Genomic DNA, 14,684 nt, shown 5'->3' with positions numbered 1-14,684 from the left:
AGGGTAGCCCCATCTCATCACTCTATCCCGGCACAGGTAAAGAATTCACTCCATATAAGTTCATTCATTCCATAATAATTTCTAGCTAGTTTTCATACAACCCTTGACAGATTCCCAAACTATATATATATAATGAGCTCCTTCTGTATTAATTTCATCAACTTGTCACATCACTTATGCTTATATTGTTAGATAACATTGACCATTTGACATTGTTACGGAAGGATAAAAGAAGAGAGAGGAAGAAGATCACGAGACGCTGGCTGCTGCATGTTGTTGGTGGTCAGCCATCCTGACTACTCTGACTCATCTTGCATATATATTGTAAATGCTGTCTTTCTACACTCCCAACATCCCCGTAACAATATTATGCCATATCACGTGTTTATGTTAATTCGTACTTGCAATTTTATTAAGCTTGAAATATCCTTGTTACCTATTGTTGCCATTTAAAGTGTTTCTGCACATATTAATATTGTTCGGGACCCTTTAAATATATTGTTGGGCACTGAAAAGTGTAAAAATGCAAAGTATTCTAAAAAGACCATAATAATCTTCAAACATGGACACCGTGTTAAGTTTGCTTAATTTAAGAAGTAAGTCATGCAACACCCTATCAAAAGCTTTAGCAAAGTCCAAGGATATGCAATCAGGGTCAGAGCTGGTGTCGTTATGGATAAAGGGATCATTATTAAAAGCTAATAGCTGTGTTTCACAGGACATTTTCCTGAAACCATGCTGGGAGTTAGTGAAGAATTAGTTGCGTTCTAGAAATTCAAATAAATTAGAATAAATGTATGCGCCTGTAAAATTAAATCTCTGTCTGTGATTATCAAGAAGATGTGCATTACCTGACTTATGGACAGTAACCACTTTCCCTACCTTCCAATCACCGTGAATTGTAGAGCACTCTAAAGATTGAGCAAAAGTATTGTACAGAATAACAGGAGCCTACTTCGATCATTTTCAATATATTTGATGTGCCATATATACTCGCGCAGTGAATGCACTTTTTTCTCCCAAAACACTGAAGTAAACTTAGAGGGTGTGTTTATTATGCAGGGTAAATATTGTGGTAACTTTTTCAGAACAAAAATTGAGAAATAAAATGAGTCTGATTTGAAAAATGCATTGATAATCTTGCTGTAAAAAAATGCATTGATAATCTTGCTGTAAAAACTCCTATACTATTTGCAAACCGTAGCAGAGTTTTTTTCTACTTTGGATCGGACTATCCAGACTTGTCGTTGAGGTTGCTGGCCGCTTCTAGCCGTCTGCTGCTTTTTTCGCATCTGTTGTTCTGACAACCATGCTGTGTGCATCTCTTTCCCCGGCTGACCTGTTCATTGGCATGTCAAAGTTTATTGGTGCCTGTTCAGCATTTCTGTTTTGTGAGCACATAAACTGTCTGTCCCGCTTGACTTAGGGCCCAGGCACACAGTGAAACCAAAGATGGGGGCAGAAGAGCTAGCCATGCGAATTCGACACTATGCCCGGCTATGCTCACTACTACACTGACCAGGGCTGCCCATTATTCACTCTGACTCTCCCATGCATGTCTCGCCTGGCTGTGCATTGTGTGCTCCCGCATTTCATCAAAGTCTGTAAACTGTGTAAACTAACTGTTACAGAGAGCCAATTGCAGTTTTGTTTTTTTCTCTCGAGTGTGCAAGGTTGCAGTAAGAACAGGCTGAGGATTATCTTGGCTGCTCTTTTTGTCATGTCCAAAGCGAACAGCCTGTTCTTACCACATGCTTACTGTCAGTGTTTGCCATCGGCGTCTTAGTCATCAAGACCACAGCCAGTGTGCCAACCACCGCATGCTTGCCACTAGTGGGGATGTGCAGCCTACATAAGTTAGCTGCAGAATTTCATTTACGTGATCTCGGCATTTCTCATGTGACATCATTATTTCCAACTCCACGACGGGCATTGAGATTAAGTGCACTTGCTCTAAACACATGTGCAAGAGTAAAAGGTTATAGTCTCTCTGGAAAACTAAAGTGCAGCCGTTCGATTGTGGGACTGCACAGGAGCAAAGTTGGTAGTGCCAATATTATGCGAAGGAAAACAAAAATACAACTTTTCCAGAGCAAAGTTGGGGCTGCATTTATGATGCAATCGAGTTCATTCATCATCATCAGCCTGGTTGCGCCCACTGCAGGGCAAAGCCTCTCCCATACTTCTCCAACAACCCCAGTCATGTACTAATTGTGGCCATGTCGTCCCTGCAAACTTCTTAATCTCATCCGCCCACCTAACTTTCTGCCGCCCCCTGCTATGCTTCCCTTCCCTTGGTATCCAGTCTGTAACCCTTAATGACCATCGGTTATCTTGCCTCCTCATTACATGTCCTGCCCATGCCCATTTCTTTTTCTTGATTTCAACTAAGATGTCATTAACTCGCGTTTGTTACCTCACCCAATCTGCTCTTTTCTTATCCCTTAATGTTACACCCATCATTTTTCTTTCCATAGCTCGTTGCGTCGTCCTCAATTTAAGTAGAACCCTTTTCGTAAGCATCCAGGTTTCTGCCCCGTACATGAGTACTGGTAAGACACAGCTGTTATAAACTTTTCTCTTGAGGGATAATGGCAACCTGCTGTTCATGATCTGAGAATGCCTGCCAAACGCACCTCAGCCCATTCCTATTCTTCTGATTATTTCCGACTCATGATCCGGATCCGCCGTCACTACCTGCCCCAAGTAGATGTATTCCCTTACCACTTCCAGTGCCTCGCTACCTATTGTAAATTGCTGTTCTTTTCCAAGACTGTTAAACATTGCTTTAGTTTTCTGCAGATCAATTTTTAGACCCACTCTTCTGCTTTGCCTCTCCAGGTCAGTGAGCATGCATTGCAACTGGTCCCCTGAGTTACTAAGCAAGGTAATATCATCAGCGAATCGCAAGTTGCTAAACTATTCTCCATTAACTTTTATCCCCAATTCTTCCCAATCGAGGTCTCTGAATACCTCCTCTAAACACACTGTGAATAGCATTGGAGAAATCGTATCTCCCTGCCTGGGGCCCTTCTTTATTGGGGTTTTGTTGCTTTCTTTATGGAGGACTACAGTGGCTATGGAGCCGCTATAAATATCTTTCAGTATTTTTGTATACGGCAGGCCTACACCCTCATCCCGTAATACCTGCATGACTACTGAGTTTTCGACTACCTGACGCTTGTAATCTTGTAATCAATGAAAGCTATATATAAGGGTTATATATATATAGGGCTATATATAAGGGCTATATATATTCTGCGCATTTCTCTTTCACCTGACTGATGGTGTGAATATAGTCTATTGTTGAGTAGCCTTTACGGAATCCTACCTCGTCCTTTGGTTGACAAAAGTCTAGGGTGTTCCTGATTCTATTTGCAATTACCTAAATGCTTTGTAGGCAGCGGACAGTAAGCTGATTGGTCTATAATTTTTGGTCTTTAGCATCCCCTTTCTTATGGAATAAGATTACCTATGTTGGCGTTCTTCCAAGATTCTGGTACGTTCGTGGTCATGAGGCATTGCTTATACAGGGTGGCCAGTTTTTCTAGAACAATCTGCCCACCATCCTTCAACAAATCTGCCGTTACCTGATCCTCCCCAGCTGCCGTCCCCCTTTGCATAGCTCCCAAGGCTTTCTTTACTTCTTCCGGTGTTACCTGTGGGATTTCGAATTCCTCTAGACTATTCTCTCTTGCATTATCGTCGTGGGTGCCACTGGTACTGTATTGTCACGTGGTCGTGACGTTAAAGAACACAGTAGCAATACTGTGAAAGGCAAAGCTAGCTTTTATTGGGCAAACCTGTGTCCACAAAACAGGCTACACTTAAATCACAACGAGAACGGCGAACACAGTCGGCGATAGTCGAAAATTTGATCAGCGGGTCAAGCGCGTCGGCTTTTATACAACAGTCGTCGAATGTTCCAGACTAATCGTTGGGACCCGCGTGCCTTCCACGAAGTTCTACGCCATTCGCGTCACGCGATGAAATCTGATAGCACAAGGTTCGGCGACAACAGACAACCGAATGGAAGCATCGATAACTTTCCAGAAACTTCGGATGCATGCAGGCGCGTCCATCACTGTGCGATAACATTTGCTAGGCGGCGAAACCTGGTCGCCCGATAAAGTACGCGTGTCACTACCCCCCTCTTAAGAAGCATCGACCCGATGCTGCATACAAACGAAAGTAATAAAGAAAACACCTGTAGTAAAGAAAACAACAAAATAAGGAAGTTCGTCAGCGTGCGTAAAAGGGTTTCAGACGCACCACGTGGACCACTTCAGATCATGCACGGCGCCGCTGTGAATGCGAAATGCCGTCTGGCACGACCTCATAGTCCAGAGCGCCAATATGTCGAATGATCTTGTAGGGTCCGAAATAGCGGCACAATAGTTTCTCACTCAGTCCTCGTTGGCGTATCGGGGTCCAAACCCAAACACGGTCGCCGGGCTGGTACTCGACGAAGCGTCGTCGGAGGTTGTAGTGTCGGCTGTCGGTCCTCTGTTGGTTCTTGATCCGTAGGTGGGCGAGCTGTCGGGCTTCTTCGGCGTGCTGGAGATAGCTAGCGACGTCAACATTCTCTTCGTCAGTGACGTGGGGCAGCATGGCGTCGAGCGTCGTCGTCGGGTTCCTGCCGCAAACCAGCTTAAACGGCGTGATCTGTGTTGTTTCTTGCACCGCCGTGTTGTAAGCGAACGTTACATACGGCAGGACCGCATCCCACGCCTTGTGCTCGACGTCGACGTACATTGCTAGCATGTCGGCGAGGGTCTTGTTCAGGCGTTCCGTGAGACCATTCGTCTGCGGGTGGTAGGCCATTGTCCTCCTGTGCCTTGTCTGACTGTAGTTCAGAATGGCTTGAGTGAGCTCCGCTGTAAAGGCCGTTCCTCTGTCGGTGATGAGGACTTCTGGGGTGCCATGTCGCAGCAGGATGTTTTCGACAAAGAAATTCGCCACTTCGGCTGCGCTACCTTTCGGCAGTGCTTTAGTTTCAGCGAAGCGGGTGAGGTAGTCCGTCTCCACGGCAATCTACTTATTTCCGGTTGTTGACGTCGGAAAGGGTCCCAGCAAGTCCATCCCGATCTGCTGGAATGGTCGGCAAGGAGGCTCGATTGGCTGTAGTAATCTGGCTGGCCTTGTTGGCGGTGTCTTGCGTCGCTGACAGTCTCGGCATGTTCTGACATAACGGGCGACGTCGGCGGTCAGGTGCGGCCAATAATACTTTTCTTGTATCCTCGATAGTGTCCGGGAAAATCCTAGGTGTCCAGTGGTCAGATCGTCATGCAGGGCGTGCAATACTTCTGGACGAAGTCCTGACGGGACAACAAGAAGGTAGTTGGCGCGGACTGGTGAAAAGTTCTTCTTCACGAGTAGATTGTTTTGAAGTGTGAAGGAAGGTAATCCGCGCTTAAATGCCCTGGGGACAACGTCGGTGTGCCCCTCCAAATATTCGACGAGGCCTTTTAGCTCCGGGTCTGCCCGTTGCTGTTCGGCGAAGTCTTCCGCGGTTATCATTCCAAGGAAGGCGTCGTCATTCCCGTCATCTTGCGGCGGAGGGTCAGTGGGTGCGCGTGATAGACAATCGGCATAGGAGTGTTTTCGTCCGGACTTGTAGGTGACAGTGATGTCGTATTCTTGTAGTCTGAGGCTCCACCGCGCTAGTCGTCCTGAAGGATCCTTTATATTCACTAGCCAACACAACGCGTGATGGTCACTGACGACGTTGAATGGCCTGCCATAAAGATAAGGGCGAAATTTAGCTGTAGCCCAAACGATGGCGAGGCATTCCTTTTCGGTTGTAGAATAGTTGCCTTCTGCTTTTGACAGCGACTGGATAGCGTAAGTAATCACCTGTTCGACTCCGTTTCTCCTCTGGACTAGAACGGCACCGAGGCCTAGGCTACTGGCGTCAGTATGGATTTCTGTATCGGCGTACTTGTCGAAGTGCGCAAGTACCGGCGGCGACTGCATGTGTCGTTTGAGTTCTTCAAATGCGTCGGCCTGCGGCGTTTCCCACTTGAACTCCACATCACATTTTGTTAGACGTGTCAACGGCTCGGCGATGTGTGAAAAGTCCTTGACAAAAGCGCCTGTAGTAGGCACACATGCCAAGGAATCTACGCACTGCCTTCTTGTTGATGGGTTGCGGGAACTGTGCGATTGCAGCTGTCTTTTGCGGGTCTGGACGGACACCAGATTTGCTGATTACGTGGCCTAGGAACAGAAGCTCATCGTAAGCGAAGCGGCATTTTTCCGGCTTCAGAGTAAGCCCTGACGACTTGATGGCTTCTAGTACTGTCGCAAGCCGCTTGAGGTGATCGTCGAAATTTCCGGCGAAGACGACGACGTCATCCAAGTAAACGAGACAGGTCTGCCACTTCAATCCTGCTAATACCGTGTCCATGACGCGCTGGAACGTTGCAGGCGCCGAGCACAGTCCGAATGGCATAACCTTGAACTCGTAGAGGCCGTCTGGCGTGATGAAGGCCGTCTTTTCGCGATCTCTTCCGTCGACTTCTATTTGCCAATAGCCAGACTTGAGGTCCATCGAGGAGAAGTATTTAGCGTTGCAGAGCCGATCCAATGCGTCGCCTTGCGTGGGAAGGGGAATACGTCCTTCTTTTGTGATCTTGTTGATACGACGATAATCGACGCAGAAACCTAGAGTTCCGTCCTTTTTCTTAACCAAGACTATAGGAGATGCCCACGGGCTTTTGGATGGCTGGATGATGTCGTCGCGCAGCATTTCGTCGACTTGGTGCATTATAGCCTCACGTTCTCGCCTAGAAACTTGATAAGGGCTCTGGCGGTGTGGTCGAGCACACTCTTCGGTTATTATGCGATGCTTTGCAACAGGCGTTCGTCAAATCATTGATATCGTCGAAAAGCACTCTCGTTATCGTCGAAGTAAACTTCTCAGCTGTTCTTGCTTAATCATGGGAACACTTGGATTTATGTCGAAGTCTGGTTCGGGAACTACGGTCGTCGGGGTAGATGCGGCAGAATCCGAGAGGACAACCGCATTGCTGGTTTCCAGAATTTCCTCGATGTATGCGATTGTCGTGCCCTTGTTGATGTGCTTGAACTCCTGGCTGAAGTTTGTGCGCAACACTTTAGTGTTTCCTCCGTGCAGTCGAGCGATTCTTCTAGCGATGCAAATTTCACAGTCGAGCAGTAGACGTTGGTTGCCTTCGATGACGCCTTCAATGTCAGCGGGTGTTTCGGTGCTGACCGAAAAAACAATGCTGGAGCGAGGCGGGATGCTCACTTGATCTTCGAGCACACTCAAGGCGCGGGGACTAGGAAGGCTCTCCGGCGGAATCACTCGATCTTGCGACAGCGTTGCCGACTGCGACATCAGTGCGATGATTGCATTGTGTTGGTTCAGGAAGTCCATGCCGAGAATGACGTCTCGTGAACACTGTTGGAGGATAACGAAGGTGGCAGTGTAAGTCCGGTCGCGAATGGTAATTCTTGCCGTGCACATTCCAGCCGACGTTATGAGGTGTCCTGCAGCGGTCCAAATTTGAGGGCCTTCTCACGCAATTTCAACCTTCTTCAACTGGGCGGCGATGTGTCCACTCATTACGGAGTAATCGGCCCCTGTGTCCACTAAGGCGGTAACTGCGTGGCCGTCGAGAAGCACGTCGAGGTCGGTGGTTCTTTGTCTGGCGTTGCAGTTAGGTCTTGGCGTCGGATCACGGCTGCGTCGTGTTGAACTAAAGCTGGGACGGTGCGTCGTCAAGTCGTCTTTCGTCGGTGTAGTCTTGGCTTCCTGACTTCGTCGGGACGGCGGCGTGTCGTTATGTCGTCGAGATGGTGTCTTCGTCGGCGGCGGAGGATCTTCGTCAGTTCGACGAACAGCAACTGAACCTCCATCGGATGCTGCTATCAGTTTTCCGGAAATGGGCTCGCTGACCGGCCCCCGGCTGGGCCAGTGTATGGTCTGCGCTGCGGCGACAGGTAGCGGCCTGGTGATGGCGAACGCGACAGTCGTCGAGAGCTCAACTGAGTAGCGGTGAGGTAGTCGGCAATATCGCGAGGGTGTTCACCTTGCTGCGGGGGCGGAGCGTTGACGGCGAAACCTCGCAGTCCCATCTCCCGGTATGGGCATCGTCGGTAGACGTGACCCACTTCTCTGCAGTGGTAGCAGAGCGGGCGGTAGTCAGGAGTGCGCCAAATGTCTGTCTTCCTCGGGTAGTGGCGCTGGGAAACGGGTGGGCGTGCTGGCGGCGGCGGTGGTGGTCGACGGAATTGCGGCGTTACAGGGCCCTGGCGTGGTCGTGGAAGGGGACCTTGACGGCGGGCGACGGTGGCGTAGGTCACCGCTTGCGGCTGAGGCTGCGGCGATTCAGGGGCTACTCCGAGTTGTTGTTGGAGCTGCTCACGTACGGCGTCGGCAATCGAAGCCACTTGAGGCTGTGATCATGGGAACAGCTTTTGTAGCTCCTCCCGCACGACCGCTCGAATAGTCTCGCGTAGGTCGTCGGTGGCCAGTGACTGAACTCCGGCGCAGTTTGTCGAGCTCGTGCGGCGGTCGAATTGCCGGTTTCTTATCTCAAGTGTCTTCTCGATGCTGGTGGCCTCGCGAAGAAACTCGTCGATGGTCTTCGGTCGGCTTCGTACCATTTCGGCAAAAAGTTGCTCCTTCACACCACGCATGAGTAGGCAGACTTTCTTCTCCTCGGGCATTTCAGGGTCAGCGTGGCGGAATAGGCGGTTCATTTCTTCGGTAAAAATTGCTGTGGTCTCATTTGGTAGTTGCACTAGGGTTTCTAATAGCGCTTGGGCTCGCTCTCGGCGTACGACGCTTGCGAATGTCTGCAGGAAGCCGCTTCGGAACAGCTCCCAGGTCGTTAAGGTGGCTTCTCGGTTCTCGAACCACGTCCTGGCAGCGTCTTCCAATGCGAAGAAGACATGTCGCAGTTTGTCGTCGCTGTTCCAGTTGTTAAAAGCAGCGACCCTCTCGTATGTCTCAAGCCAGCTTTCCGGGTCCTCGAATGTTGAACCATGGAACGTCGGAGGCTCCCTGGGCTGCTGCAGCACGATGGGGGATGCTGGGGCTACCATTGGGATGGACTTTGTGGCGATCTTCCTGGTCGTCTCAGGCAAAAGTCTGCGCTCCGGGGGCAGTTGTTGAAGACGGCGGCTTGCTTGATGGTCCGGGATACGTTGGTGTTGTTTTTGTGTTCCGGGCTTGGATCTCGGCTTGTCGAGGGGCGTCCGGTACATGAACCAAAAGCACCTCCACCAGATGTCACGTGGTCGTGACGTTAAAGAACACAGTAGCTATACTGTGAAAGGCAAAGCTAGCTTTTATTGGGCAAACCTGTGCCCACAAAACAGGCTACACTTAAATCACAACGAGAACGGCGAACACAGTCGGCGATAGTCGAAAATTTGATCAGCGGGTCAAGCGTGTCGGCTTTTATACAACAGTCGTCGAATGTTCCAGACTAATCGTTGGAACCCGCGTGCCTTTCTTGAAGTTCTACGCCATTCGCGTCACGTGATGAAATCTCATAGCACAAGGTTCGGCGACAACAGACAACCGAATGGAAGCATCGATAACTTTCCAGAAACTTCGGATGCATGCAGGCGCGTCACGCGCTGTGCGATAACATTTGCTAGGCGGCGAAACCTGGTCGCCCGATAAAGTACGCGTGTCAGTATAAATCTCTATAGAACTCCTCAGCTGCTTGAACTATCTCATCCATATTAGTAATGATTTTGCCGGCTTTGTCTCTTAACGCATACATCTGATTCTTGGAAATTCCTAGTTTCTTCTTCACTGTTTTTAGGCTTCCTCCGTTCCTGAGAGTATGTTCAATGCTATCCATATTATACTTCGTTATGTCAGCTTATGTACCTTACGCTTGTTGATTAACTTCGAAAGTTCTGCCTGTTTTATTCTAGCTGTAGGGTTAGAGACTTTCATACATTGGCGTTTCTTGATCAGATCTTTTGTCTCCTGCGATAGCTTACTGGTATCCTGTCTAACGGAGTTACCACCGACTTCTATTGCATACTCCTTAATGATGCCGACAAGATTATCGTTCATTGCTTCAACACTAAGGTCCTCTTCGTGAGTCAAAGCCAAATACCTGTTCTGTAACTTGATCTGGAATTCCTCTATTTTCCCTCTTACCGCTAACTAATTGATCAGCTTCTTATGTACCACTTTCTTCCGTTCCCTCCTCAGGTCTAGGCTAATTCGAGTTCTTATCATCCTATGGTCACTGTAGCGCACCTTGCTGCGCACGTCCACATTTTGTATGATGCCGTGTTCAATCGTGTTCATTATGCGAGTATATATGGTAATTGAATCACAGCCAGGCGATGATCAAATTTTAACATTACTAATGAGTTTACCATTGCCTACAGAATCAATGATTACAGGATCCATAAAAGGAAAGTTACCGTAAAACATGGAAGGAACAGGCGTGCTTTAAAAAAAAAAACCACCGCCCAAGTACTCGGTACAGATGGTTAACCAGTGAAGCTGAAACATGTGGCCTCGGTGTTTATCACTAGGTTAATCCCAGTGGTTCATTAAATGGCGGCTTGGTAGGCTGCCAGATACTCGGTATGCAATTGCTGCTTGCGCTTGGCTGCACGAGCCTGCTTTTGTGCCCGGACTGCAGCATTGGCACGTCGTAGATGAGCTCATTCCCGGTTCTGCTCGTGGCATTGCTGATAGAAAGCTGCCTGCTCCTCAGAAGTATATATGACATGTGGCCGACCCATTTCAGAGCTGGGGAGAAACTGCTGCGCGCCCGCTCGGCTGTGACGAAGAGCCACGACTTTACTACTGGTGCAGACAATTGCACGCCTCTCTCTCTTTTTGTGCGCATGGGGTTGCACCGAAGGAGCTTTTAGTGTAGAGGTGACAAACGGACGGCTGAACGAATTGGCTAGCCATATACAGCTATCACTGTAAAAAGCAACAAACACATTGTTAAACACAGCAGCATTGGGGAGGAGGTACAAATATGTTATCATCACATGCTAGTTGGATAAGGCAATTGTCCGAGCCACCGACAATATTCCAGAACTTGCACGGGTTATATGTAATAGTTCCGCAGAAACCTGCAAGGTGGAGAGAAGTAATTAGTCTCAATCGTAGCAGTTCTACCAATTGCTACGAATGTGTTGATGTCTGATTTGCCCTTTATTAATTGCATGAGTTAGTTTGCAACATTTCCGGCAAAGTAGTGTTAAACAAATCCTTTGCATGCTTGATGTTGTTATTTTACTGCATGTTTCCTTGAAAATAAGCAGTCCAGTGACGGGTTATTACTTTGCTTAGTGAGACGAGAAAACTTTCTTTTTGTTTGAAAGCTCCTCTAGAGCAGCAATAAACCAGGGCGACCGTGGGTTAGAAATTCTCTTTCGCTCTCGTATGAAGCGTTGAACTAAAGAACCCAATTTATTTTTTATAGACGCACTAGTGTTCCTCAACTCTACGCCTAGTAATATTGCACATGAAATCAAGGAGGAACCGTTCCTTCCACGTACGCCTCGGTTCAACTCTCTCAAAGAACTTCAGTCAGGAGAATGGGGTACCACAAGGGTGTATCTTAACTACTACCCTTTTTATTGTAAAAATTAATTCCCTAGGACAAATAATTGCGAAATCCATTATGTATTCAGTTTACGTTGATGATCTCCAGCCTGCACATCCTCACACGTATCAGCATGTGAGAGGTAAGTACAGTTAACAATAAATAAACTAGCAACATGGGCAGATACAAATAAATTCCAGCTTTCCCCACAGAAAACAGTGGCTGTTATGTTCTCACTGAAACAAGGTTTACAGACTGATCCCACCCTACATATTAATGAATCCGAACTTCCAGTAAACAACGAGCACAAATTCCTAGGCATTACTTTTGACAAGAGACTTAATTTCTTACCTCACATAAACACTGAAAAACAAGGCCTCTAGAGCACTCAACATACATAAAGACCTTTCACGGCATGCCTTCTACGAATTTATCGCTCCATCATACGCCTCTCCGTGGACGATGGGTGTATAGTGTATGGCTCTGACAGATAATCATATTTTAAAACGATTAGACTCGGTACACAATTGAGGTTTACGCTTCTCAACTGGTGCCTACAGGACATTGGCCGTAACTAGTTTGTATGTAGAAACTAACGAACCCCCACTTGCAGACGGACGAAGCATGCTCACATGCTCAACGCTCTAAAAATCCGTTCTCTGCCAAAACGTATTTGTTACCCAATAGTTACCAAGTGCCCATCTAGAATACTATTCACAAACACCCCAGGCTACCAGACCAATCCTCCGTTTTGAAGAGAAATTCCAAGAGTTAGATGTAACAGACACCCTGCCTAATATTTCCCAGAAACCCGGTCCACTGCCACCCTGTTAATGCTTGCCTTCTGTTTGTGACTTCTCAATAACATGATTTCCGAAAAAAACTAATGCCGCAGGAACATATATTGCAAAAATATTTAGCACTAAAGGAAAAATATGGGGAATATACAGCATTTTATACCAATGGTTCCAAAGGTGCACACTACGTGGGAAGTGCTGTGATACAGAATAGCTGGGAAAATGTAGTACGGCTGCCCCAATGTGCATCCATTCTCACTGCAGACAGTTATGCAATTTCTATGGCTGTGGAAAGAATAATAAATGAAAACATTGAAAATAACATCATTTACACAGACTCATAAAGCATACTTACAGCACTTCAGCCTAGGAATGCAGTTCTGCCAATTATCGGGGACATCCTACACAACATAAGAGCCACAACTGGGGAACAAAACATCAAATTTTGCTGGATGCCGAGCCACGTAGGAATCTGTGGCAATGAGGAAGCAGACGAGTGTGCAGCGAAAGCTCGATATAAGAAAATAAAAAAACATAAAAATTCCTTACAGAGACTGCATGAAATTAGTATGCCATAAACTGAAAGAAAAATGGCAGTCCACATGGAACAATCAAATGGACAATAAGCTATGCCTTGTAAAACCCATCGTAAAAGAGGGGAAGTCATGTTCACACCAAGAATGGTTTATCGAAGTTGTCTTATGTCGCCTCTGCATTGGACATGCACACCTTACCCACAATTTCTTGCTGGCAAAAAAAGACAAGCCTGTTTATGACAAATGTGGAGATGAACTTACAGTAACCCACATATTACTCTCATGCAAACAACTCGAGACATTGCTAAAAAAATATTTGACGCCATTTTACAGTGAACACATTCCTTTTCATCCTTCATTGATTTTAAGGGAAGATGCACTGGTTGAGACAATTCATGTTTTTAGCCAGTTTTCTTGAAAACCTTGCTCTCCTTTACATCCAGTGACACACCTCATCTACTTTCTCAAGTCTGAGAAGAAGGCTGAGGCATTTATTTAATTTGTTGGAATCCTCGGGGCCCTCTATTAGAAAAGGACTTTTCGAGGGTACCCAGCTTTTTTTTATACATTATACGTTGTGGTTGGCACATGATAGCCTTAGTTTCTTATGCGCCATTAAACTCAACAACGACATCAAGGAGGAATGATTGCATTTTCGCTATTATTGATGTTACATCTGCTCGACCATAACCTCGAAGTATCTTACTCTTTTTGTTGTGTAAGGTTCGTGCTTTGATAGCAAAGTGGCTATCGTCACCATGCCAGCACCGACAGTCGTGGACAAAATGGTGCCATGCATTTGCAACACCAGCCTGGTTGCTTCTCATCTGGTGTCTGCACACATCGAAACTGTGTTTCAGAATGTAGTTTTGATACCACACTACTGCTATAAAAATGGCTTCATGTAGGTTTCTCTTCACAAGTTATAGACTCTCCACACAAGTTATAGATAATGGCAACATCCTGCACTACCTCCACTCATGAAGCCAGTGTAGGAGTCCCTAGTATCAAAATGTGCAAAGTGTAAATAGCCTTGTGTGAAATGAGTGAAACGGTTGGTACAAGTTGTGGTCGGTCTCTGTGTGCAGGAGGATGGCCAGCCTGTTCTGCTTGGGGAGGCTTTGGTGGGTGGTGGCTCCCAGCTGGTGCTGGGTCAGCTGCAACCACTGCAGCTCGAAGGAAGCAACCAAGTGGCTGCTGCACCATTGGTATTTGCTCCCGTCAGCACCGAAGGCACCCTGATGACCACAGCGGTGCCTGCCACTACCACCGCCCCTACTCAACAGGAGGAGCAGGCCAGCACTGTCAGGTGGGCTTGGCGTCCACTGGCACACGACAGGTTCAGATGCCAATAGCTTTGGCTCAACATGGACAGCATTGTACGATGCTATGGCACCAGCAGTGTTGATCTGGGTTTTGACTGCCTCAGTGGATCGAGTAATTGATACAGTTCTTTTATCAGAAAACTTGCACGAAATATGTGCTTGTTTTTTGTTATTTGGGCTGCCAGTAACTATTTTAATGCAGTAAAACCTTGTTAATTCGAATTCTGCGGGAATGCTACGAAAATTTGTATTATGCTAAATTCATAATAATGAAAGTCAGAAAAAAAGATCGCTCAGTTAAGGCGTATATATAGGCACTGGCCCAGCCTGGCCCGCACTGGCCCAGCCAACGTAACCAGACGTGGCCAATGCGGTCCGGCGTTCTTGACGTTAAGAAAGCTCTTGCTCCATCCACGCATTCGTCGGCCCGACCCGCAATGCATGGCGCGAAGAAAA

The 14,684-nt window shown here is 47.2% G+C and overlaps 1 protein-coding gene across 9 annotated transcripts in view; it reads left to right on the top strand.

Annotated features, from left to right (window-relative positions):
* The window catches only part of LOC135918099 (uncharacterized), a 703,603-nt gene that overhangs the window by 30,833 nt on the left and 658,086 nt on the right, over window positions 1-14,684 (top strand). For all 9 annotated transcript variants that reach the window (XM_065451754.2, XM_065451756.2, XM_065451757.2 and 6 more), the window contains one exon: window positions 13,992-14,212. In XM_065451754.2, coding sequence (XP_065307826.2) covers window positions 13,992-14,212 — 221 coding nt within the window. The remainder of the gene's footprint in view (window positions 1-13,991; window positions 14,213-14,684) is intronic.

Source organism: Dermacentor albipictus, chromosome 3, assembly GCF_038994185.2.
Source record: "Dermacentor albipictus isolate Rhodes 1998 colony chromosome 3, USDA_Dalb.pri_finalv2, whole genome shotgun sequence".
Lineage (NCBI taxonomy): Eukaryota > Metazoa > Arthropoda > Arachnida > Ixodida > Ixodidae > Dermacentor > Dermacentor albipictus.
The sequence above is the reverse complement of the archived record's forward strand: the minus strand, read 5'-3'. Positions and strand labels throughout refer to the sequence as shown.